This window comes from Anser anser, assembly GCF_964211835.1.
Source record: "Anser anser genome assembly, chromosome: 10".
Classification (NCBI taxonomy): Eukaryota; Metazoa; Chordata; class Aves; order Anseriformes; family Anatidae; genus Anser; species Anser anser.
Window position 1 is genome coordinate 6,448,711 of NC_139730.1, and position 27,219 is coordinate 6,475,929.

Genomic DNA, 27,219 nt, shown 5'->3' on the forward strand with positions numbered 1-27,219 from the left:
GGCAAAGACTAGGATATCCCCATTAGGTGTTGCCACCAGGCTTTCCAACAATGTGAGGAAAAAATGAAGATAAAGCTTTAAAAAAAGAATACTGTCTAAGTAGCAAAACCACTGCACAACCCATAGCAGAACTGCCTCCAGAATCTCCCAAGGCAAGCAACGAGAGTAGAAGGCATCTGCTTGTGCTCTGCATGGAGATCGCAGCCCAGGAGTTGGAGGGGAGCAGCGAGGGCCAAAGCCGTGAAGATTATCTCTGTGCTGAGAAACACAAGCCTTTGGCACCAGCAAAACCCAAAGGAGCATTTCCCCAGCTGTTGAGAGCGGGGGCCTGCAGGGATCCCTCACACCGCTCCGTGCGAGGCACCGCCGCAGCCAAAAGCAGCTGGAGCCCAAGTGCTTGAGGGCAGCTGCTCCAACAGCCCCCCTCCATCCCGAGCTGGGGGGCACGGGGAGATGGGCCCAGCTGCCTGCAGATGCTTCCCCTGGGGCCGGCCCCACAAGCACTGGCTCCGTGCCCCGGCACCGACAGGGATGCTCACCTGCCCGCCACCTTGGGGGGGAAGAAGCGGCCCCCTTCCCCTCGCCCTTCCTGCTGGAGTTAGCAGCTCGAGCGCAGCGGTATCTGGCGGACATCTGGCCACTTGGATTTCCAGACAGTGACTCATGCACACATCCTGGGACAGCAGAACCTGGGGTATATGACCAAAGGTCCCGCGCTTTCCCTTGATTGTGCAAGATTTAATTTGCACCTGAGCCTCTTTCAGGCCAAACGAGCAAGGGGCTGGTTGGGGTACTGCATTCACCCCCCCCCCCCCCCCCCCCAAAAAAAAAAAAGCCAGCCCTTCTGGCAGGGCAGCAATGCACCAAGGGGATCACACAAAGGGCCACGGGGGGGATTTGAACACACAGCTCCGCAGGCCAGGGCACCACATCGTACATTAGAAAATGAATTCCTTAAGCAGAATACATGCAGCAGGGGAATGAGTCAGAAAGTTTGTTTCTGCTGTTTGCCATAAACCACCCAGGTGCAACACAGGCAAGTCTCCTGAGCAAACGAGGTCGCCAGCACCTCAGCTGGGGTTAGCAGAGAGCAGATCTTTGCCCCTCACGTCCTTCTGACACAGTGCAGCTGTCCACCAGCTATCAGAGTCTGAAGTGCCCTAATCTAGGGTAACGCTTCTCAGCTAGGGGATTGTGAAAGGCTGAATAGGACGCTGCTAGGTGCTGGAAATATTGTTCCTGTAAGTACAGATGTTGCTACTCCGCTGCTAGCCAAGATCTACATCATCCTTTTGAAGCATGTGCAAATGTAAATGGGTCCAGCATTCTCTCACCAGGGCTTTTTAACTCTTAATTTTACAGTAAACAGATTAAAAATAAATAAACAAGTAAAAGGAAATCTTCAGACCCTGTTAAGGCATTACCACCCCAAGGAGGCAGAGATACACTGTGCTGGAAGGTCTCTGCATGCTATACACACCATAGCAGGACAGCTAAAGGCACAGCCAGGTAAAACTACCCAAAACCCACGATATGTTTGTCCTCTCACAGGGCTCCCTCAAAGAGGACAAGAGCCATAGACCCCCTTGCCACCCCCCAGTCCCACCCTGCTCTTGCAAAAGACCCTAAGTCTCCTCTGCACGAGGCTCGCTCAGTGAAACAGACAGCATATGGCATCCCACAATCAGCCGTATGATCTCATCTTGTCTGACTGCTATTTTTACAGCTTGTTATTAATAAGCATAAACCAGGAATGCGAGGTGCTGTCACGTCGGGTATTCACACGCTTGCAGCCCAGATGTTGCTTTATCAGGATTACACATTGCGGAGGGGCCACACGGGGCTGCGTGCAGGTTATATGGCTTGTTCCCAGCTACGAGCAGGACGTTGGTGAGACAGAAACAGAGCAACAGACCCATCCTCAAATTAAAGAAAATGACCTTTTAACAAAACTATAGCATTAGGCCTACCTTGGTAAGCTGGTGAAGGACAAATCAGGATTTCCAGCACCCACCACAGCCAGCAAGAGACACAAAACTCTGCCAGTGGGGCTGGAGGGGTATATGTACCCTGGGTGGGGGTGTCAGCAGAACAGCTGAGCTCCATAACCTTCATGATGTCCCCCACTCCTGCTGGCTATCGCCTCCTTACTGCACTGGCAGAGGGGAGATAAACTGGGGGCACCTGGGGGGGGTCACAGCTGTGGAGCACTCAGCTCTGCTCTCACTTTTGCCAGACTCATCCAAAGTCCTCGCTGGCTTCAGGTCCTCACCACCAGTAAACCCCAGAGCTGGGGTTGGATGATAATTAGTGTGAGCTTCCAGCCTCATAGCATGGGTAAGGGGAAGTCTGCTCCTGAGACCACGAGTAGGCCTGACCTGCTGTTTCCTGGGCTGCACAGACACGGTACGATGAGTGCAGAAACATTCAGATGCCCAACAGGGGCTGCATCCATGCCACTAGCCAGGGTGGTGTCTAGAAGCATTCACTCAAAGACAGCATCAAGGTCCCATCACTACACGAGTTTGAAGTCCGTGTGTCATCCATCAAGTTCTTTTAGCCTGGATGGACACACAAGTTGCTGGGGGCACTGCAGCCCTACCTTGGCTGGTTTTCCCAAAAAAAAAAAGAGACATCTCCCTGCAGAGACTGCCCCAAGAGAGGCTGCAACAAGCCCCCTTTGACCAAAGACACACCGGTCACCTCTCTGACCTCACGACCTGCCGTCATTACAGGGGTCAGCCCTGCCCCATCAGGTACTCAAGTGTTTTGACCTGGAGATATGGAGAACAAAATCTCTTTGAAGTCAGCAATATCCAGAGGAAGAACAAAAGGGGAAAGTGCCCTCCAACACACACAAGGCAGCACGCCAGTGAAGAAGAAGAAGCATCTGGCAGCCTGGCAGGTGTGGAGGGCACACGTATATGACTGAGACATTTAGGTGGTTTCCACCCAAAGCCTTGCAGTCACTCAAGCTGCAGATTAACTCCTGGGTGCAGAAATGTCTGCTCACGTGCTATGTACAACCTTCCAGAGACATACTGCTGGAGACAGGCTCACGAGGAAGGAAGTGAAACACTTCTCACAGATGACGACCAGAAATAAGCATCCAAGGCAGGGGCCTCTGGCCCTGCTGCAAAAGGATGGGGAACGAAAAAATGAAAAATGGGTCAGGGAAGGAAAAGTGTTGTGCCTCCTCTCTCTGGTCGATCAGATATCCCTGCATCTTCTCCTGCAAGTCCCTAGGCCTGAGAGCTGAATCCACGTGAAACTCTCGTTTCAGCCCCTTCTGAGCTGGGGTGAGGTTTGGGACTGATTTCGTGGGGCAACCATGCATGGTGTCTCCTGCTCCTGGGATAAGGTAACGGAGGGGAAGACAGAGACATGGCAAAAGCACATCATGCTCCTGGCACCTGGGGAAACTGAGGAAGGAGGAGGACGCAAGGACCTCTTGTCGAGAAGCTCCTGGATGAGTTCCAGCCACGGAGACCAGCTGGGGCAGTCGGTGGGTGTGGAGAGCTAGAATGAAGAGGAACAGGAAAGACGAAAGGCTTGCCAAAACTGGATCCAAAGGATGACTTTATTCCAGTCACAAGGCCTTGAAGGGAAGAGGGAAACCTCAGAGGTCCCACAGCGCTTCCCTCCTTCCCTCTCCAGCACCTGCCCGCCCCTGCTCCTGCCTGGGAGCCGACCCCAGGAGCCCATCTCCTCCGCTCGCCCAGCTGGAAAACACACCGAGGAGGGATCCTGGTTTTGAGAACAGAATGGGGCTTCTTAATGCACCATTGTTCAGTGCATAATTGCTTCCTTTCTTTCCCTCACTTCTGGTAAAACCAGGGGCAATTCCTTCTAGCTGGAGGCAGCCTCCTCCAGGTTCTTACTTAAGTCCTTAAAGAGAGACTTTGCAAAGAAATAATTGCTGCCTTTATACTTCAGAGTCTTAACAAATATCTTTCGACCTCATTTCAACACTTAGTGGGTTTTATTTAGGTGTTGAAGGGATTGTCTTTTTTTATTTTAGCTCCTGCAGTTTTTTCTTTCTATTTTTTTCCCCCTTCCTTTCTGTTTCTTTTTCCTCTTTCAATCCCGGAAAGAACATATGCATTTATAAAGTCAATTCAGAACTATTTTTAGGTTCAACGTTGTGCAAATTTAAAATTACTTCCAACAGTAATGTTTAACTCTGAAAAATAAGGTGCTTTGGATCAAATTAAATAAGGCTTTTAAGTAAGAAATATTAGTTTATGCCCAATATATTCCTGCTTAATGCAGGCTAAAATTTATATCCTGGCTCCAAAGGACGAAATTGTCCATCAAATTCTTTACTAAACCTATAAATATCTCAGGAGGTGAGGAGGTCTCATCAGCTCAACACAGCCAGCATATGATGGGGAAACTTCAGAGAAAAATGGCTTTAATAAAGCAAATATGTTTTCAACAGTGGATGGTGAATGGTCTCACAACAGCAGCACTTACACAACCCTCCCTCTCATGCATGAAAAAGAAATAAAAAATGCACATCTGTATTCAGTGCAAAAGGGAAGATGAAGGAAGATGCAGCCCTTACTGACCCAGGAGGAGAAGCCACCATCTGTGTCCTGTGAGACAGGGCTGGAGCCCATCCGCCAGGGTCTGGGGTGGACTAAAAGAAGAAAAAAACATAATCCAGACATAAAGTATCACTTTGCTGCACAAGGACGCATGCTTTTACCTTGTATCGAAGTGCATAATTTGGATTGCTCCTTCACCTGAGGAAAGAGACTGGAAATGGCAGTAACATCATCACAAGGATGCTGAAAAGAGTGACTGGGCTGGCAGTCTCCAGCATGGCTTGGTTTTAGGGCTCTCCTGGACAAACGAGGACAGGCATAGCAACACCCAACATTACAAGATAAAGTATTTGGGATACCCCATATGACAAAAAATTGAGAAATGCTGAACACACATATTCCATACCATGTAAGCAACCTAAAATCACAGAACAGCACATGTGCTGAAGACTGAGAGGGAGAAAGACCTGTATGAGAGCTGACTCTTGACAACCATAAGCTACCTAGCAGACTAGCAATCTATCCTTTTTTTTGTTTTTCTTTTTCCCCAAAGAAATCCCGAAGCCTATGGGCTACATGTTGTCATCAGCAAGAGCTGGGGAAGATCACCTGAAGTTTAGGAGCCCACAGGTTGGCTAAAGCCCATGTGAAAAGCAAGAGAATAGTCTGCCGTAGAAAAGGGAGATGTGAAAAATCAAGAAGAAACCACAAAAAGCTGGAGAAAACAGACTAAGCTTTTTTCCAGGGCTCCCTTTCCAGCCAATACACAAGTTCAGAGTCAAGCAAATATTTCCCAGCACCTCTGTCTGTCACTTCAGTTTTGCATCCTTATCAGCTGTGGATTGGCCCCGTTGCATTCCTCCTGCTCTCCAAAGGGCCAGGAATAAATCACACAGGAATGGTTTGAATGCCTGAGACTTAAGCTCGTGCTTAAAGTTAAGCTTGTGGTTAAGTGATTTGCTGGTGAATTTAGGCTCTGGAGTATTTGGCAGAATTGGGCCTAATGGGTTTGTCCCAGTGGAGTATTCAGATTTGTAGGAAAGCTTAAGAAAATAGTTCTTAAATAAATCACATAATTTCAGAAGTTTGGAAAACTATGTGGTTTTTTTTCTGCTTCGGGTATAATTTTGCAGGGAGGGTGGTCTTATTTTATCAGGTGAACATATCTTCATTACTTACATGGACAATTTATACCTGCGAACTGCACCAGCTCTCTCTCTCCTCCCTCCCCAGCACACAAGCCCAGATAAGTGTTCCTCACAAATGTATTGGCAGAACAAAAGGTTCTTCATGAACAATATATTTATTGTTCCAGTTTAGAAAAATAAATACATTTTTAAAACATTCAAATTGAACCAAGGGACTGGGGGGGGGGGGGTGTAAAGAAGGGATTCGTTTTCCTACCATAACACCTTCTTAAATTAACATTATTACTAAACAAAGACACATCAGAAGACACTTTTAATTAAATTGATTTATGGAAGAATTCAATGGATTCCTGCCAGTTTACACCAGGAGAGATTTTGACCCTAGGTGATTCTGTGTGTGGGAGGGATGTGTACCTCTCACACAGGGGCTTCAGGGGGATCTTTCTGTTTGAATATTAGATAGTCAATCTCTATTTGTGCTTATCATACAGCAAAACCTTGAGGTCCTTGATCACAGATTGTCCTTGCTTGAGATGATTCTTTCTATAAATAACAAAAACCTGAAAAAGCCCAAACTTGTATATCTTTGCTTGTTATGTGCATTTTCTAGGGGTTGAGGGTGGGGAAGCGTGTCACCAGATTGAAAACTTTTCCTATGGTGACCAGCGTTGAGGAGAGAGCAGTCTGGAGGAGCACATGAATGCATTGCACAGGAATACATCTGCACAGCTTCTCTTAGAAAATCCAATTCACTCTATGGCCTTTTTTCCTCTGGCTAAGCAGCTCTTCCCTTCTGGCAGCTTCTGTCGCCCAGCCTTCTCCCCAAGACCCCCCTGCTTTCTCCAAATAGGTCCATATAATCCTCAGCAACCCCTTCATCCTCTCCATTTCAAGCTGCTTTAGAAACGTCTGCCCAGAGGCTGTCCCTGGTACCGCAGCCAGCTGAAAACAGACCGTGTGGGTGAGACCAGATGTCCGCTCATCTCTACCTGCAGGCCTCAGATCCTGGAAGCCCCTCTTCTTTGTGCCATTGCGAGGCAGATATTCATCTCGACCCAGGCCCATGGGTTGAGAAAAAATAAATGAAAATGCAACCTGCCAGCACCGACTGGACTGACGGGTTAAGCCAACGCAGAAATGTGAAGAATGACTGCAGCAGGTCACGCCGGGTAGGCCAAAAGCCAGCTGATGTCTTGAGTGGGTGTTTTCCTGCAGCTGCCTCTGTTCCTGCTGGGAGACCTGTCCAGCTTCTCCAGGAGAGCACAGGGTAATTCCCTGCTGCTCCCCATCCCTTGGCAGCCATCTGAGAGCACAGCAGAGGGTTTAAGCAGGTACCTCGGTCCCTGCTACTTCTCAGGTCTTCTCATGCACGGGATGCAGCTCAGGCTTTGTGCCAGGGCCTATGGCAGTTGCTGTAGAGGACGTTCTTTTAATGGCCAGTTAAAAGCCTTAGGCTAAGGACATGTCTCTCTTCCAATAACCATACAGAAAGTTCGGTCACATAGTGTCTCAGCATGAGGAGCACTCTTCATAGTCATCTTCCCTCGAGAGATCTTATTTTGACATGCAATAGCATGGCCCTTAGAAAAAAAAAATATATGTATATATATTTTTTAATTATCTGCATCTTCCTTAGGCAGCTAAAAAGTACCCTAATGTTTGCTGGAGATTTACCTACCTATTTATTACTGCCAGTTATACTAACCGTTCTTCCATTATCAGGAGCCCACGTGTCTTCTCACCATATTAAAATTGACAAGCCAACACCAATAGCTAGGACAACAGTGGGCCACTTATATATACATCAAGTAAAAAAGATGCGGGCTTTCTCCTCCTTACCAGCAGTCTCCTTTCTTCCTCCTTCTTCTTAAATTCCTCTTCCTCTCTTGCTGGAAAAAATGCTGTGTCTGTGCATCACAAACCTCGTCCAGCAGAACATCCAAACAATCCATGAGAAGACGCCTTGGACCCTGTTCTCTCTGCTGCAGCCAAAGTCTCGCTGACTGGTGGAAAAGAGGACTGAAAAGCCTTGCTCTGTTGCTACATGTGATTTGTGTATCACAAAGCAGAGAGCTGCAGGCTTCAGGGCCATCACAAAGTCCCAAGACCAATTCTGCACCTGTTTTTTGGCACCAGCCAAAACGGGCATGCACTAGTCCAGGAGGAAGAAGACAACGCTGGATAAGGTCTCTCTCTGCAAATTAAGGTTTTTCTTTTTTTTTTTTTTGACGGTGTTTCTTCACTCCATTGTCCTGTTAATGTCTCATCCACACAGAGAAGCAGCTTTGCTATTTTCTTGGAGTCCATCCCAGCACACTGGCTGTAACTCTCTGCTCTGTTTTTGTTCCCTCGTTTTGAACTGATGACGTGCCCCACCGTCTTCATCAGATATAACTTTTGTCACCCTGTTTGATGGCGGTCTGAACAACATGATCCGTTCCCTCACTGGATTTAAAAGACTTTATGACTTGGATCAGTTCCTCCCACTGTCCAAGACTGATACAAACAGGGAGTGCATTGACTTTTGTTAAAATTTTATATTTGTTAAGCTTCTACTGCATGTCCAGCCCATTCACCTTCCTGACATACAATTGAGTTTCCTCTCTGCATACCACAGGAGCAGGTGACACGGTGACAGAAGACATACATCCAAAAATGCAGAAATAATCTGTTGATCCTGAGCTTTCAGAAACATGTATGTGCAGAAGCAAGAAAACATTTCTTCTTTCCAACCTTCTCTTGAGCAAACAGGTTGGGTGCGAAGAGAGTACACACAGAGATTCTCATAACACCATTGCTGTCATCCTGGAGGGGCAGGGGGGAACAGTAGATTAAAAGTCTTCTTGTTTGTTTTTTCTGAATGCTTTGTTCCCTCCCTAGGCTCTCACCTGCAGCTGGCAACAAGCTGAAAGCAGACCTGCAGGGGCAACCTCGGCAAGATTTGCCTTGCGAGCACAGCCAAGCCTCCAGACAAATTCCCAGTACTTTCACTCAGCTGTTCCTCTCTCCACATGACTGGATGTTGCCTCTCAAAAGTGACTCATTACAGAGGCATTTTGCATTTTTGGGGGGTAGATACAGCTACTCGTTATGCGTGTGTAAAACACTTAGCACAATGGGCTGTGATCCCTGTGGGTTGGCTGCAGGCTCCGCTCCAAAGCAAACACATAACCCCACCACACAGCCCTGCAACTCACATAAGAACCTGTGAATTTTTTTGGCACCAGAAGGGACCACGTTGAAGTGCAAAGCTCCTGCATTTTAAAATGCCCCTGGATTTGGCCACGCGTCTTTTCAAGACCTCCACATGCACACACGTCAAGTTACACAGCTTGATCAGAGGGCCATACAGTGTGGGGGAAAAGGAGGTATCACAGGGAGAAAAGTGTAACTATTTCCAGAAAATATATATATGTATATGGCATATATATTTATGTAGTGTATATATAATATGTATGGGGTGTTCAGAAGCTGAAAGACTGTTCTGGGCTTGTGCTAACCCTTCCCAGAGGTCAGGAGCAGGTCCCCAGAGCTCAGCTGCCTCCAGTGAATGCCCTTCTGTCCTGCCCAGAGGGGTCAGGGAGCACTGGGGAACGCTTCCCTCTAGACAAGGCACCATATGAAACTCTGGGGAGAGCCCCCTGGACTGCCCTCCAGTGCTGCAACTTGCATGGTTCTTCCTAAACCACCTGCTGAGCACAGTTTGCTACCTCGCATACCCCTAGGAGCTCTGGGGAAAAATCATGTTTTTCTTTGGTTCCAACCCAATAAAGTTTGGTACTGAGCAGTGTGAGTGTTGCCTTGAATGCTGTTCATCCTCCACCCCTGACACAGTTGCATTCCCATATTTGCTGCTAAAGTATGATGTATAAGAAGGATTTAGAGGAGATTTGTACTGAAGACACTCAGAAAGAGCGAGGCATTGCTTTTGCTGAACCGAGTCAGTTTCAAGTTATCCAGAGGAAACCTATCAACACCGCTCTTATCAAGTGCCGAAGGATCACTCCTCTCCTGAAAACAAGATTCTGCTTTACTTAGAGCCTTACAAATTATTTTTTTCCTTTTTTTTTTAAGAGCACCATAAGTAACTAAGTATTTTGCAACTACACATTTATTCCAGATAAATAATTATTTTTATTTATACAGCAATCTGCATGCGGACAAAAATAGCTTTTTCTGAACAACTTTAAGAATGGCACTTCCCTTTCTGCTAGGTTGATGAGACCTAAATACCAGTTCCATCTTCTTGGCTCTTTGGAACAGTACAGAGCAGGGCACTCTAAAAGCTTTGGGTTTTTTTCTAAAGAGTTTTTTGAAATGAAACATCAGGACATGGAACTCCAAACCCACTGAAGTATTGAGTTATGCAATAATGCTGTAATGTCTCTCCTCCACTTCTTCTAAAAAAGCACTGGATGAAATGGGCACTGTCCTGGAGTGCTCTGAGCCTGCGGCAAAGCCGCGCTCTCCACCTTTAGCTCCCTGGGCACCACGGACGAAGGGCAACGTGAAGGTGAGGCCACGGAGGGCACAGGCAGAGGAAGGCTGCGGCGCTCAGCGCCGAGGCACTGAAACCTCAGGGAAAGCAGAACCATCCTGCACAAAGCAGAATGAGCCAGGACCCTGCCTTAAAAAGCAGGCTGCCTGCTAAAAAAGAGTTAAAGAGTACGAATTTTCATTTGGAGCAAATGATGTTCTTGGAATATATGAAACATCTATTACCAGACATCGATTTCTACCATATGGCAAATGCATTACTTTCTCTTCTAAATACGCTCGCAGCTACAGGCTCACACCTCGCCGTCAGCTATTACATTGTGACAGAGAAGTCCACTTTGATGAAACGCATCAGTCTGGCAAGCTGACGGTGTTCAGACGGCGGTACGAACACGGGGACTCGCTGTTCTCATCCAGTCCCTGTCTCCGAATTACACCACGCAGCCTGCAGCGCATCCGTGACGAGGGAACGTCTTCAGCCAAAGTGTCGCTGTGATTAAGCAAGCTAATTCAACTCAGATAAGTTCTTCAAATCATTTCTAAAGCTCCAAGCAGGCTTTCAACGAGGATTTGTTTTGGCAGGTCTCAGTCTTTTCTATCTCATCATCACATGCTGCAATGGAAAAGAAAGATTTCAGGGCTCTCTTTCCTGGCTGTTAAAACAGGAGGGAGGCCTCTCAAATTCATTTGCAGTTCACAGGTTGGAAACATCTGATCTGAGTGGCTCATTTGGTTTACATTTCTTATTCTCAGCAAGAAATGCATCAGGAAAACTGCCCTGCAATACTTTCAGTGTAGCTGGAAGCACAGTCCACTGGATTTCACTTCTTAAGGCACTTCCAGCTTAACCCCTCCGAATGGATAACATTCAGAAGAGCAGAAGAGAAGCAGAGCACAAGTCACAGAAATTCTGGACAGCACAGATCCAGCTCCAAACAGGTGTTTTTTTCCTAAGCAAAAATATGACATCCAAATGTGTCTCCTAGTGACTCAATTTGGCCCAACTACACAGAAAAATCTTGTCTGTTTTTCTCTGGCTCGTGCCGCTAAGCCCGCTAAGTACCTATCCCTCGTTATTGCCATCAGCCCTGCCTAGGGCTGATCTGCGATCAGATTCAGAGTTTTGATGTGACCTTCTGAAGTTTAATCGCCTTCCTCCCTGACAGCACAATCATAATTATTGATATTAGCTGACATGCACTTGCTGATTAGATCTAAAACAAATACTAATCGCCGATGCATCATTAAAAAACAAAGACAGTATCTGACTGCAGGTCAAGTGTGGGCAAAGATCCAGTTGCAATTAAAGACAAACCCTGCCTTGGTGATGAATTTGGTGGGGCTAGCACCTTGCAGGTTGTTTGGGGAGATTTCAGGAATCTCTGTGATGGCAGAAGTCTAAAATGGTCTATCCCTTTGGGGCAACACACCAAACACGTACACTTTTAGTGCAGCACAGCTGGGTGAGCTGCCAAAGGCCAGGATGACATGAAACAAGTCCTCTGCTGCTCAGTTCGACCCTGTGCCCCATCTCTGGTACTGATACCCGGTCTATAAAGACAATATTCACCCTAAGGGCTCTGCCTCTGCACCAGGGTGGCCACAGGATGAAAGCTACATGCATAATTTCATGATGCTTTTTGGACCTGTTTGTTCACCACGAGTCGTGCTGCATCCCTATGACATTTTCCATGTAAACATCGAAAGGGCTCAATCAGGAACGAAAAAAATCCTAGCAGCCCTAAGAGCTTGCATCTGGATTTGGCTCTTTTTTATTTTCTGAAGCTTTTTCTTGTCTTTTAGTAAGGAGTTCAGGCCCGTATCTCCCTCACCCCAAAGCTGATCCAGCCACTTACGGGATTCTCAGTGAGATCATTCAGGAAATATTTCCAGTTGGAGGTCTTTGCTTGGGGATTTTTTATTTATTTTGTCCTGTGCTTGGCATCAGTTACAGGTGCTTTTCCTATTTTGGATGGAAATGATATTAAGCAGTATTCCTAAAGGTCCTTTTGGACTATTTTTTTTTTTTTAATTTGCCAAAAAAGCTTTTGAAGGAACATCCTCCCCTGGCCCCCAGTCTGACAGGATTCCCTGACCTGCATAACGCTGTCCAGATTGAAGCATGAGAAACATTTCGAAAATGAACTATGCTGAAGTCTGGGAGTTATTAGCTGCCAAGAAATCCCAAAAGCTTTTAAACCTTGTTTGCAGCTGCAGAGTAGGAAATCTAGGTGCTATTCTTAGAGGAATTGAACAGGAACTGTAAATTCAAGGCAACTCGCTGCTAAAATACAAAGGTAAAGAATTAAAACAGACTTCAGAAAAGAGCAACCCAAGCCATAACGATGCCAAAGTGACTGATTGAAAAGGAAGTTGAAAAAAAAAAATCAGTATACCTAGCTGGGATATAAAATCCAGAGTGAGGTAAAGCAGCACTTTCACTGAAGTCCTGTGTCCTTTGCAGAGGGTTGCAGATCTGGAAGAGGAGGCTGGAGAGCCTGCAAGGGTGGGAGATTTGTGCTGCGCTCCTGGCACAAAGAGGCAAAGACCAGGCTCGTACAACCAGCCCATAAACATCTACGTGAGGGAACCAAACATTTCTCCACCTCAGAAAATCAGGTCCTGTCCAGTTGCCTTATGTTCAAGCCCTTCAAGAGAAGCATCCCGAAGGAACTTGTCGCTTGCCACCATCTCTTCCAAGGACTCCAGAAAGGCAAGCTAGACTCTCAAGGCAGGAGAATACTTTTGCACACCTGGCTTGTACTACTTTAAGGAAAATTACTCTCAGGAGCTAATTAAAATGCATGATTTTCCCCCTCTAGCTGTATAGATTAATCTATTTCATTTTCAAAAATCTCTCTTTTTTTTTCCCCATCACTTCAAGTATTCAGAAGAGATTACATTATTACAATCACAACTTGGCCTCGGTCCCAGAGTACAGAGATGAAGAGAGAAAAGGCTTTTGTTGAGCGCACACACACACACACACACGCACGCATGCACACGCCAAGCACTCAGCGTAAGGGGTCGCTGCTATAGGGTATGTGAGAGCACGTTAATCAGCTAATAGCTGGGGGGGGGGAGCCTCAATTCTTATGGCAGAAGCCATGGAAGTGAAAGATTTCTAGCGGAACATAAAGTCATTACAATAGGAAAAAGAAAAAAAAAAAAACAGGGAAAATGACGGAAAACTATGAGGCAATTTTACATATATATATATATTTATGTAATATATTAATATATATATATAAAATATATTTTATATATTTATATTTAAGCATGAAAAAGCATATGTCTTGGTCTCTCAGAAGCAATGGAATAGAAGGAACAATTTTTACCAAGGTTCAGTGGTTGCTGCCAGGCACTGCAGGGATGAACTCGATGGCAAGGTTGCATCCAGGTGAAAGCAGGGCCTCTCAGCCAGCCAGATCTTTCTGGCTCGATCCACAGCTAAAAGAGGTTAAACAGCTACTAATAAATCAGTACAGAGCAGTCCTAATGCAATGAGAGAGTTGCAAGGGGAAAAAAAAATGAGAAAAACGACATCTTATGTTAAGATGCTTTATTAGAGTGCAGCTATTCAAACTTCCCCTGGAAGGAACTAATCCCTTGAGGTAAAGGGACCAGATTTTCTGTCAGTTATGCCAAAGTGCTTTCTTCAAAATTAATGCAAGGGCTGGGAAGCTCACACAGTTAAACGAGAGCAGAACCGCTGTCCCTGCAGGATTCCTCCTCCCAGCGCCGGCCTCCCCCTCCGCTGCAGATGTTTGGGGAGGGGAGGAGGCCGAGGCTGTGCTTCCACATCTATTAATATCACATCTGTACTCCCAGATTTCATGGCAGGACGAATTTGATCTGGATCAAGCACAAAGGCATTTTTGTGGAATTAGCCCGAGCACATGATGTGATGCGCTCCAGTTGTAAGCTGGTTGCCCATCTTATGTCGGACTGAAGATGATGGACAGGACTGGCCTCGGCATAGAGGCTGCCAGGATGAGGTTACGTCTCCAAAATATTTGAGTGCATTTGAAGCAGCCTTGTGGTTTGTAAAGGATCAGGACTTTTTATGGCAGGGACCATGCCCTTTCCTTGGACACCTGAAATCCAGATGCAGAAGCTTGTGGAACGGAGGCCACAAAAGCAGACTCTAAATCCACGCGTGCAAAACAGTCACCGTTCTCAAAAAGACCATACCCACAACAAAAGCAAACTAGCTGAGGTTAAATCCAAGTCTCTTCCTCTTTCTTGCTGAATCAGGGGTCGGTCCCCTGTCGGCACTGCTGCTGGTGCCCGAGATCTCCGCGTGCCCTGGCAGCGCAGCTCCCCGCGAGCCTGTGGCTGAGGGGTCTTCCGAGGGGGGGCAGCAGCTCCGAGCACCAGCACTAACGACCAAAAAAATTCATTTCTATATATTTCGTTGGAAGGATTTGGGTTTTTAAATTATATATTTAGTGAAAACACAAATAATTCATGAGTGTTTTCAAATACATGAATAATTCAAGCTGGAACAGAAATAGCTAAATCATCAGGGCCATCATCCTCATAGAGGCATATACCATAGGTTATTTCAAGTACATTTCACTGCAGGCTGGCACGTGCACATATTCTCTAATAAGCAGCTGCACCCGTGCCTTTTAGCCTCCACAAAACCCAGCTAGTCACAATATCCCAGCCTCGGGATGCCTGCGATGCATCTGAGCCCTAACTGAGCTCTGGGTTTAAGAGCAGGGACAGAACCAGTTTGAAATCCCATTTTGTGGCTCCCCAAACCACATCTGAACCATGTGGTACGTGTGTGGCATTTAAGAACAAATTATCTGAACACCACACAACTGTTCGCTAATAGCTGACTCCGAACTCTAGCAACCAGCATTCCTGCATGCATATTTGTGGCCGGCATTGTGTAGACTTTGAGGCATGTATATTTGTTAATTTGAAGTCTGTGTATTTTGTGGGCAGCGAGGGTGTAACACTGAAACCATAACTTCATTGTGAAAAAGTTTGCACTTCATACGTATATATTATGGAAATTTGGAATGAGCTGGATGGTCAGACACATTAGGAGGAATTCTCAGAACAAAAGCTCACATTTTTAAGTAACTTTTAATGACAGTTTCCATTATCTTCATATCAACAGTTTTCTATCTTTTTTTTTTTAGTATTATTTCTCTTATTTTGTTTTCAAAGTTTACTTTTAATTTCCAGTTACACTTATGTTAAAGACTGCATTTCACATTTCACTTATCCTATTCCATCCAACAGCATCCCTTAAAGCCACTCTACATCTACTAATATAAACTGAAAACCTATGGATATCTTGTCAGGTAATCAGGGACACGTTCAGCCTCCTGAAAGAGCAGTGGATTATCATTTAGGTTTGAAGCATAAAATGTTTGGAGGAAAAAAAAAAAAAAAAAAAAAACAAGCCCTCCTTTGACATCTCATTTCTTGCTATTTTAGTGCACAATGCCAAAACTGTATTCCAGTACACGCATCACCCTGCCTCCCCCTTGTTCTGGCCTTCACACCACGCCTGGTCAGCCTCGTGCCAGGATGAAATTTAAAACTCAAACCCAGAGAACTGCAAATTCAGCATCACCAAAAAAAGCCTGTAGCTGTTGTCACCTTAAGCTCTGCAAACACTAACGGAGAGGAAACCCAGCCAAGTCCCACAATGAGCTTTATGCAGGAAGATGGCTTTTGTTCACCCAGAGAGCTCAGCCAGGCCCAGGATGCTGCTAGCCTCAACACAGAGCAAAAAGACAAAGGAGAATGTCTCAGCCCAGAAAAATAGAGTTAAGCATTCCTGTTTGTGAGCGTTTCCATTAAGGACACTATGCTGCTTACTGAAGTCTCAGCATGTCATCTTCAGGATACCCTTGTCCCACCAGGGACACAGTCCCTCCATACTCCTGGTAGGAGGTGACGTTGGTGCTTGCAACATCCTCCCACCACCCTCTTGGCTATAGCCAGAGCCTTGAATGATCAGCATAGGGAATATTTAACTTTAAGGAAAAAAAAAATAATTAGGTAAATCGCTGTCCCATGTACCACACTACAGAAGAAAGCATTCTGGGGTGGATTAAAAGGCTATTTTCTGGCCAGAGATGACACAGGGAAAGGAAAAATATCAGAAGGACAATATAAGTGTAATGTTACATTAAGAGGAAATTAAGGAGTTATGGTATTGACTTATACAGTTATATCTGATGACATTTTACATTCCCTGCTTATTAGCCCAGCTGTGTCTCTGGTTTGGAAAAACTTGGGTTCAGAACAACTAACAAAAAAATGCTACATGGCAAATGGCTAACACTGAGTGTGCTGGAGCCACGTCTTCCCTGACGCTCTGATCTTGGGAAATATAATGGCTCATTCATTCTCTCTCTTTTTTTTTTTTCTTCCCTTCAGTTTTGTAGGAATTCTCCCATTGTAACAAGCCTTTGACCTACCCTCCATTTCTTCTAATACAGCCTGACATCTTCCCATCATATGTTAACAGTGTGTGTCTTCAGTGAAAGGCAAACCAGCGATGGTGCTTGGAGGCCTAAAGAAAAGCAACGTGGAGGAAGAAAGAAAGAGGAACCTCGACCTCGCTGGTCCTTCCCAGCAATCTGTTGCTCCAGCAACTGAAAATCAAACAATGATGTCAAGACGACGCAGCCGGCCACTTTAAACCCCGCATCCAGTTGCTAGAGCAACTACTTTGTAAAGTAAGTGATGCAGAGAGTTTGTTTCTCGGTAGTTAAAAAAAAATAATAAATTTTAAAAAATAAATAAATGAGGGAGTAAATCAAGGCAGAGGATGTGTACCTAGGGCTGGGGGTTGGTGAGGGGGGCCTGTGTCGCAGCGCCTGCCGAAGGGTCGGGGCAGAGCAGCCTCCCGGGAGCAAATTGCTCTGCTTTTCCTTTCACCAGAGGAAATGCCAGAGAAGCGAGCGCTGCTGCCAGATGCCACATGGCCACCAAATGTTCCCCACCATCTCGGCAGCGCGGGGAGGGCTGCCCGTCTCGCTTTCATCCCTGCTGCCCTCTGCCCCCCCAGCTGTCGCTGCCCGGCAGCCCCATCTGTCCCGCGGCCGTGGCTGCGCCGGGCAGCTTCCAGGCTTCAAACGAGGAGGACAGGTGCTGGGGCCACCCCTGCGCAGAAAGCCTCTCGCAGCCCCCGCTGCCCTCCAGGCTTCTCCCCAGCCTCCTGGAGAGAGCTCTTTTGTCTGGGACCTCGCTTCCTGGCTCCCAGAGAGCTGGAACCCGTGGCAAGAAGGCACAGCTTTGGGATTTCGCCCCTAAAACTTCCCCAGCACCCTGCTTCTGCTCCGACAGAAGATGGGAGGTGAGGGACAACCTCCATCCACGTTCCCTGCTTGGAGCGACCTCGCTGAGCTCAGCCACGCCGCTGACCTCCTAAGGAGATGCTTCTCCCCGCGCGCCTACAGGGAGCGACGTGATTAACTCTTCCACTGATTCATCCTTATCCATTTATCTAATAGAAACCATTTCGTACTCCATTAGGCCCTTGCCCTCACTGAGTAATCCCCGGTTGTATCATGCCTTGGAATTAGTCTGTAAGGTCCTCAGGGCAGGGATCATGCCTTGGAAGGTGCCTCGCAGACTTTAGGCCATTGCTAAATTAATAAGAACGTAATAAAAGTATTAGAGAGCGCTACCGAGGGAGGCATTGTTATGCCCCAGAGGCAGCATATCTGGTTAACAACCCTGAAAAGAAATGCCAACAACATTAGCCTCTGCCCCTACATCCCTCTGCCTAATGTAAAATTAAATAGCTACAAATTACCTATCTATTTTTCTATCTGCCTAGGCAATTAGCCCATGCTCATTACTGGACATATGGGGATACATCCAAGCGCTCATCAAGACGGGAGGCACAGCACACAACGTGGCACAAGTGGGTTCTCCCAGGCCTTCAAACTCCATTATAAAATGTAGCATTAAACCCACAATACATCGGACCATCAGAGGAGGTCAGGAAAATCCTGCCTCATCCTAGGCAAGGGGGAAAACCTGCAAAATCTGACAAGAAAAGTGTCCAAACAACAAACCAAGAGCCAACGGTGGCAAACAGGCTGTGAGAGCCCTCTCAAAGTGCACGGAGGATGAGGACAAGCAGCCAGGGATGTTTATTCATATGGGAAAGGCAAATGCCAAACTACAGGCAAATAGGGCTCAGTGCATTTATTTGCAATTGAAGCACGTGCATACATCTCCATGAAGATGAGGTGCACCCTACTGATTAGCGAGCCCGCTGCCAATGGTGCCTCGTCAAGGATAAATCCATGGAATTGCAGCAAGGGGAGAGTGGACCATTTAGAGAAATATTCCCTGGGAACACCCAGCCAGAGGCTGCCCGGTCAGCAGCAGGGAACGGGACCCCCCGGATGCTCCGGCGGGGCTGACGTCTGCTTCGGGCACTGCAGCAGCAGCCCCACACGCCATGGCTCCATGAAGCAAAGGCTGCTGCCGCGAATGCACTTTAATCCAGTTAAGTTCAAGCTCTCCGTTTTTACAGTTTGACAGTAATGCTATATTTTTATTCAGCGCAGGATCAGAGGTCTGACGAAACCTCGTGTTGCCAACATAAAAGTGGAAGGAGCTTTAGCTAATCCCAATGAAAACGAAGTCCACTTCTTTCTCCCCACACCCCTCCTGTAAAGAAACAAAATGCAAACCCCACGTTTGACTCTTGGAAAGGAAAATTCCCTGCTGTCCTCAGATGGTTAAAACATGCAGCTTTAGCAGGCTGCATAAGGAATAGTAATTACATACCCTTCACCTCTTGCCAGCTTGGTTTTTTTTTTTTTTGGTCTTGTTTTTTCCCCCCTCTTTTTTTTTTTTGGTGAGGTTTTGTTCTAAGTCTTTCAACTGTTCAACTGTTCTTTTTTTTTTTTCCCCCAGTTATGTTTCTGAGGGAGCGGATCTCCCCCTCCATGGGAAAGGGTGGGTTGGGGAGCAAAAAAAACGAGAGAAGGGAGTTCACAGCCTGCATCCATATCATTAAAAAGAGAGAGAGAGAGAGAGAGAGAGAGAGAGAGAGAGAGAAGGAAAGCCCAGGTCTGCAGTGGAGTTAGCCTGGTCATATTAAAGGAGCAGGTGTTGTACTGAGTTAATTTGTCTGGGAGGAGACCTGGGCAAATCCCAGCAGCCCCACTGAGCAGAAAAGCTTTGCTTGCTGACACAAAGCCCTCCCTGCTGCAGCATCGCTCTTGCTGTCTTCCCTTCCCTCCTCCTCGGCTTCTCCTAATTGCAGGGCTAACGTCCCCTGACAAGTGCCCCCCAGCAGCCCTATCTCCCACCCTCCCTGCCCCAGCCCTGAGTATTATAACCTTCAGAGCACCCTTGTTGCACCAAGAGCAATGTTGCTGGCCATTATGGCATTGCTGCGACGTCTGGTGCAGGGAACAGTGCAAACGGGGCTCCAGAAATTCCCCCTTTCGAGGCTGCAAACCCAGGAGCCACATCAAAGCCGGCTGCGTGTCTGATGTTTGCTGTGAGTGATGGTGTCAGGGAGGGTCCTATCTGCCCGCCACGCCGTGAATACGTGCGCTGCTGGCACAGCCCCCGGCCACGCCACAGGCTGAGCATCAATTACAAGGCGGGTCTGGGGAGCAGCAAGCCAAGGCAAGCGAAGGTGGGAAGCGAGGTTATTTATAAAGTTATTAACACAGGGAGATGGTCCTCACGAGGCAGAAGAGAAACAATCTGATAAAGTCTTCTGTTGGCAATGGGAAGAGGTCCAGGCTCAACAAGCATAGTCCCAGCAATTCTCACTCCCAAACAAATGCCCATAGACCAGCACTTCCCCAGGACCCAGGGCTTTTACACACAGATCACCGTTTCCACCTGGACAGCAGCACCTCCTCTTGCTGCTGGTGATTTACAGAAAGCACAAAACATGGAGCAAATGTCCTCAGCAATTCTTCTGCTACTAGGACTTTGCTCTGGGAACAGCCCAATGTGGCAGCAGGATTGAAGCCAGCACTGCTCATACGATAGCAAGGCAGGTTCATCGGGAAGAGAGGGAGCAGACCCTTGTCCTTGCCACCAACAGCTACAGAAGAAGCACACTGGGTTGCTCGAATCCCAGCTGTACCCACCAAGGTGCCAGCCAAACCACAGCGAGCTGCAGCCACCAACAGGCACGTGGAGGGTGCATAGGAGGGGACCAGGCGGAGGTAAGAAGGGTGATCCTGGTCCATCCTCAGCTGCACCAAGCCCTTCACACCACAGGGACAGGAGGTTTGTAAAGGCAGTTTGGGGAGGGAAAGAAGGTGCCCCATAGACAAGAGTTACAAGAATTATTCAGGCCCAAATCGGTTTCTGTAGGAGTGACGGCTTCTGTGCACTTAGGAGGCAAAGGAAGATTACAGGGCACCATCAAGCCGCGAGGGGAACCCCATCCAGAAAGTGCCCAGAGATTTCACTGCACAGCAGAGCTGAAACAAAAGGCACCCTTTTAAGACACGGTGAAAGGAAAAGAGCATTGCAAAGGAGAGGGAGGAGCTGTGGGGATGGATGAGAGCAGCTGGAGAGGAATTCCAGGGGGACGTATAGACGGGCAGTCGCAAAGTCTGTTAATTATTTAAAAAATAAACGAACACAGAAGAGGATGTCCTGGTGAGGAGGGGGAGGCAGGACGTTGGAGGGCCCATCAATTATACACAAACCAGCACAGGGACACTGCAAATAAGGGTTCGGTGGGCACCCTTGGGGCTCAGGCGATGTCACCAGAAGCTGGCCCTGTCCCACCCCCACGTCACAGCACAGTGCCTTTGTGTCCCCTCCTTACCCCTGCTTTGTGTTGTGCAGCTGGTGCCTGAATCCACGAGGGGAAGCAAAGTGCCAAGCATGGCTCTGTGGTTACGGCTGGTCTTGCTAATTGCATTGCAACCCCTTTTTCACCTGGCACCGCTGCTGCATGCAGAGAACCGGTCAGCTTGGGAGCCTCTGTGCTCGTTTTTGGGATGGGGACCACAATAAACTGTTGAGTGTCAGGCAGAAGTCAGCTGCATCCAGGTTACTGCTTCTAGAGCAAGGGAAGCGTAAAACACACAAGGCAGAAGAATTTTAATGATCCATTTTCCTGACCTGAGCTTGAACTGACGTGGAGCAGTATCTCCAGAGCTGCAGATCCCCAGAGATTTCAATAGGATCAGGCTGCACACTCCTGAACTGGCTGCAACGCTCCTGAAGACTACGCAACGTGATTTGTCTTGGCTGAGCAGCCACCTACGCTGACCCACGGAAATAATAGTCCAGGACCATACCCTCCTTCTCACTTTGTGGTGTCCTAGCACCTGTCAAATGCGCTTTCCACACATGTGGGGTGGTATCAAGACACATAACACACAATGAGCACAAGAATACATGGGATTCAATCAAAAGGCAAAATTTCAGCCTGCTGAGCTCTCTAAAAGTGACAATAAAATACATCCCTCCCAGGAAAAACAGCTGAATACCCTGCAAATCTCACCTTTCCCTGGCACAAGAGTCAGATGTTTCTTTCTAAGAGCTCCATTAACAGACAACAATAAAAATACAAAATTTAAATAGCAAAATTATTTCTTCCCAGTTTTAATATTTTCTAATAACTTCAGAGTTGAACTGATATCCCAGCATCTTCTTTACAGCACTATCCAGAAAAGAGGGGAAGAACCATGTCGGGGCCAGCAGCAGTGCTCCTGCATCCCACACGCACTTCTGTTGCTTTTTGTTATGACGAGAATATGTAAAATATTCACTAGAAACCAAAAGCACTGACTTTCTTTACGTATACCACCGACTAACCATCCAGCAAAAACCATTTTGGCTTACAAATGGGCGAGGCTGGAATTAAAACTGTCATCCTGAAAGTATGGAGACCCGTGGCCCGTTACAAAACCTACACCCACCCAGGGTTTCTTCTCAAGGATGGTCATCCTAATTCCTCCTACTCCTCTGCTCTTATATTTGACATGAACTAACGTCTTTTCTTTGAGTTGAGCTCCTCCTTAAAACACAGAAACATGCAGCTTGCAAGCAAGAGGGGTCATGTGTGTTTGATAGAAACCACCCATATAACTGAAACCACAATTTTTATGATAAATTGGCAAATGGGCAAACATGCAAAACTGTATCTGCCATAATGATTTATTTAAAATAAACAAATCCAGCTGTGGTGAAATAACGAGTTCTCTGCAAACACACACACATATTCTGGCTATTTCATTACAAACATATTAAATCTAGTCCCTCAACTCCAGCTCTTGATGATAATTAAATACACATAAATGTACTGCAATGAATTTGCTCCTGGTAATTTGCATAGCAGAAAATAATTATTCTGGCAATTAGATATGGTGCAACATGCTTTGTCTTTACGTGCACCGCAAATTTCTTCTGATGGTTTTGCATCACCCTTTAAGAGTTTAATTAATTGAGGCCCCCTTCCTATTAACAGCGTGATACAGTGGGTTCATGGTGGCTTGGCCTCCTGTCGTTAGAGCTTTGCTTCATTTACATGTTTGGGACAACTTTCAACACTGCTGCTAGGGCTGGTGCTGCAAACCTCTTACTGCCTGTAAAGAGCCAGCTCCTTGCTGAAAGTAGTTTTCCATTTGTTATTTATTATTTTGGTCATTTGTCCAATTGTGCTGGCCTTGTCCAGTCGTTACCCAAAGAGTGCCAGGGCACCCTTCACATCAAAGAAACAAATCTGCTCGTTCCCCTCCTGTGCAGTCTGTTTGTCCTGTCGTGCACAGGGACGATGTATCTCTGACCAAGGAGAAGAGACTCAGACCTGCATCATTTAGGTGAGATGCCTCATCCCAGCCTCAGCTTTTTAGTCCACAGGTTTAGAAAGCAGTCCCCAGACATCAGTAAGAATGAAGGGGAGGATCAAACAGAAGAGGAGCATCACGGAAAGCAAAGCTACTGAACAGATTTGCAGGGCTGGGGTTTGTACAGCCAGCAAGCCCAGCCTTTTCTTCTCTAAAGGCATTTCTCTTTGAACGTTGGTTGTAAAAGCCTGAGAGAAAGCCTTCTCTCCCTCTTGAGGCTGCTTCCTGAGCTACAGCTGCAGCCTCCCCTGCACTTCAGCCCCCAGCCTGTGCCAAAGGGCACGAGGTGCCCTAGGTTGCTTCCAGCACCCCCGATCTCACGAGGGTCTCATTGCTCCAGCCTTTAAAGATGGGAGGGAGGCATATGTGAGAAATAAGAATTAATTAAATCAAGAATTTTAGTAAAATTTTCAGTGCTGATTTGTTGCAGAACCACACATGGTAATAAAGGAACTGGCGAGGCAGAGCCTAACAGGGCAACAGCTCCTCAGAGAGCCCAGAGAAACAAAGACAAAATGGACAGCAAGAGATGTTTGAGAGGTGAGACCATCACTAAAGGGATCTTCTTCCCCTTGGGCAAGCTACTTCACCTCTGTCCACCACTGCCTTCTTCAAAATATTGCCCAGAGAAATTTGCTGGGACAAATTGGACAGCCCACCCTCCAGACCCGCTGCAGCCCCCCTACAGTCCCGAGCCCACCTGAAGGTCAGGCAGGGCAGGAGTGGGGGGGCATGGCCATCCAACGCTCCCCCAGCACTGAGACCCGCTGCTGGGGTGTGAAAAGGAAGGGGAAAAATGCAACAAAAGGCAAGAACAAAAAGACTTCCAGCCCAGAGCATGGTTGGGAAGAGTGTACCCCTTTTTCTCAGGGTTACTCTTTTCTCTTTCTCTCTTTTTGGCCTGGCTCACGGCTGCCTGCAGCTCCCTCCGCTCGTTGCCTAGCACAGGCAGCATTCATGGCAAGCTGAGGTACACCATGGATGCTCCCTGGAAGCAGCCTGCTATTTCCTACCCAGATGTCCTTTATTTCGGTCAATGTCACTGCTTGGAGAAGGACAATAGCACTTTATTTCCATGGCACTCATCTTCAGCTAGTCTAGCGACAGCCTTGCCTTACCTTCAGCTATGCTGTGCCTTAGACGAATATGGTGTAGAGAATAATTCAAAACAAATCAAGAAGGCTAAACTTGTTAATCCTTCCATTCTGCAGGGCCGAGGGGTTATTTTACAAAGCACAAATGCTCGGGCTGCACAGTTCTGCTCAAGTGCGCTGTAACAGTCAAGAACAGCTGAAGCAATTAGCAATGCCCCATCTCCTCCAAAAGGCATAAACTCCAGGGAAGGAATCAATAGGAAAACTTTACAATACAGAGCCCTTAGCTCAAGACACGTTTTAGGGATAAAGCTTTTAAAAGACAGGGGATAAGATGCTAGACTAGGACTTAGGAAAGGGCCGAACCCTACCCTTGTGTATTTGGCCCTGCTAGAGAGCCTCAGGTTCCCATCTGAGATGTAAGATAGCGATATTTGCTTCCTTCATGAAGTCATTTGGAACCCACTGACAGAGCAGGCTACATAAGCTCTGTACCTCTGAGTTACTTACACCATCCTATTATTTAACATAGTAACAGATCAGACGTGCCAGAACAGACAGAGAAAAATGCTTCTACAAACTTCTAACCCCAAGCACAGCAGGATTTCTGGCCGGGGGTGAACCATCTCCTCCTGGTTAGATTTTACAGGAGATCTGTGACGTGTTCACTTGTCCAGGCAGGAGGTTCAATTCCAGACTCCTCCAGTCCCGCATCTCCAAAAACTGCACTTTTTACGAAAAGGAAAGGCGAAATGCTCTCAAATGCTTGCTGGATACATGATGGATGGAGAGTCAGGTCAACCTCTCAAACACACCGAGTATTTTTTGTTGGCAGAACTTGAGTCCAGGTTTCCAAAATATTGTCTGAATACTGAGGCTTACCAACAGCTTTCAGATTTATAAATTTTCCTTTTATGAATCCGTATTTCACCTGAGATGTTTGTGATTTGTTTATGCCCTTCTTTGTCACATGAGCACCAAACACCTCAGTCAGATAAAGTACAAAGACCAAGACTTAGAAAGATATCCCTGATCGTAAAAATGATTAATTTTTTACTCTCACAGGCCTTACTTGTTACTTCCACTGAAGTAAATGGGAGTTTTGCCATTGCCTTCAATAGGGTGGAGCAGAGCCAGGGACTTTTGTCTGTTAATTCCTTGTGGATCATTTACAGCCTTCCAAGCACCACTGTAAAAATAAACTTCAGATTTTTAAAAAACCACACACACACAACAAAAAAACAACTGGGGTTAAAATGTGTATAAATACCCAGAGAGAAGCACTGGCATAACACCCCTACAGTATTTTCAGAATAGCTCATTATTTACTCATTAAATCAGTAAACGACAACCCCATTCTTCAGGACCAGCAGCATGTGCATTTGTCTCATCGGGGCAGGAAGAGACCATATGATCCGTGATCCCAGGTATGGAGTTTGCTCCTGAATATCCACCAAGCCTGAGTAGAAAGAGCTGGGCTCTGAGCAAATAAACACAGCCAAACATGGGCCAAAAACCTCTGCACAGGGGAGCCGAGCATCTCTTCTCCATAACCTCTCTGCTGCAGTGCAGTTGACCAACCCTAGATGCCTAAACTCATGATGAAGGGAGAAAAAGCAGGCTACAGGGGACAATGAGCAACATTAACTATTTAGGAAGCTAAAATAGGGACAAAGTGTGAAAGCTCACCCACCCTCTATTTCTTCCACTTCCAATGTGCTCCTCCTATCTCAAATATTTGAGTGACACAAAAACCAACATTGGGATAGAGTTTGAGCATTTTTGCACCACGCTGTTACATATTTTCAGGCAGAACCCTTCTAAAAGTAAATATTTTTTCCCCGCAGAAAGCATGCGAAATGTCACACGCTTGCAAACTTCCACAAATCAGCTACTGAGAGAGTCAAAAACTGCAGCCCTGGACGAAACGAGGGGCAATGCTCCTGGGTGAACCTCCACCATCTTGCTGCAGCCATTCTCATGTCAACTGCTTGGGAAAAGAGGGGCTAAGACAAAAGGGGAGCTGAAAGCCCAGCGGCTTGAATCGGAGCTATAAAAGGAACAAAAGTAGCAGCAACAAAACTCTAAGGGCCCCTTTGGCACCCAAGGAGGAAGCTTAAAATACAGCCAGTTTCTCTCTCTCCGCCTTTTTTCTCCCTATCTTCTTAAAAAAAAAAAAAAAAAAAAAAAAAAAAGACTGCTCTTAGAAACAATCTCTTTCTGTTGCCAGAGTCTGAGAGAATAAGTTTCTGTGCCAGCCCATTCACATGGCCAGGTGAAAAGAAATTCATTCCTTTACAGCCACACAACATCTGCTGAGAAAGTGGGATGGGAAACACCAAAAAGGGAGAAGAGAAGAGCCGAGGCCTCCAGGTTAGAAGGGCAGCCCGTTCCCACCAGGGAGCCCCTCTTTCACTTGCAGACAACTGCTGCATTTGACATTTCAATGGGAACTGAGGCAGAGCAGGAGGGAGGGAGGTGGAGGGGGCTGGGAGGGCGCACATAAAGGGAGCCGGGGGAGAAAAGCGAGGGGACAACAATTCTGCACCTCTTTCATTTCTGCTTTCATGTTTTCCCCCATAAAATGACAGTCAGGAGAAAGCGGAGAGTTTCTTTTTAAAATCGGACGGACAGGCAGAGGGTTGGCACTGTTAAAAACTCCGTCAGGATGAATCGATTTTATGGGGCTTACAGAGAAAAATTCTTTTTTTTTTTGTCATCCCCTTTTTTGTTTGTGTTTTCAATGAGAAGGAAAAAGGATTTACATAAAATAAACAAAAAGAATGAATAGCAGCAAGCCCTGCCATGGGCACCAACAGTGGATGCTTTTAGAAAAGTTACACGAATATTGCTGCAGTGTTCAGCATTGTCTGAGTGCTCAACACAGACACATTCATCCCAGAGAGGAATTCAACAGTCCCCATCACTTCATACAAGCCCCTGAATGAGAGCTGCATGCTTTTTTAATCTGCTTTATAGAAACTTTCATCCAAACACATCAGATTAGTTTGTAAGGGCATCAAAGCAGCCCTGGGCTGTAAACGGGTATTATCTCCATTTTACAGAACAGGAAACTGAGGCCCACAGGGAATCACTC

The 27,219-nt window shown here is 46.7% G+C and overlaps 1 protein-coding gene and 1 long non-coding RNA gene across 6 annotated transcripts in view; both read right to left on the minus strand.

Annotated features, from left to right (window-relative positions):
- LOC310904729 overlaps positions 1-2,085 on the minus strand; it is a 54,080-nt gene extending 51,995 nt beyond the window's left edge. The window contains exon 1 of the long non-coding RNA XR_014588578.1: positions 1,971-2,085. This is a non-coding gene — a long non-coding RNA (uncharacterized lncRNA). The remainder of the gene's footprint in view (positions 1-1,970) is intronic.
- Positions 2,086-9,566: 7,481 nt separating this feature from the next.
- Positions 9,567-27,219, minus strand: part of LOC310904726 (uncharacterized protein) — a 59,527-nt gene continuing 41,874 nt past the window's right edge. For 4 of the 5 annotated variants that reach the window (XR_014588572.1, XR_014588573.1, XR_014588574.1 and 1 more), the window contains 2 exons: positions 21,000-21,236; positions 17,915-18,859 (listed from right to left, as the gene is read on the minus strand). Coding sequence is in view for 1 of the 5 variants with exons in the window: in XM_083849897.1 (XP_083706023.1) it covers positions 10,735-10,808; positions 12,592-12,693; positions 13,534-13,645 (288 nt within the window). In the remaining 4 variants the exon portion in view is untranslated. Of the gene's footprint in view, positions 10,809-12,591; positions 12,694-13,533; positions 13,646-17,914; positions 18,860-20,999; positions 21,237-27,219 lie in introns of those variants that run through there. The other variant, XM_083849897.1, reaches the window with a different exon arrangement.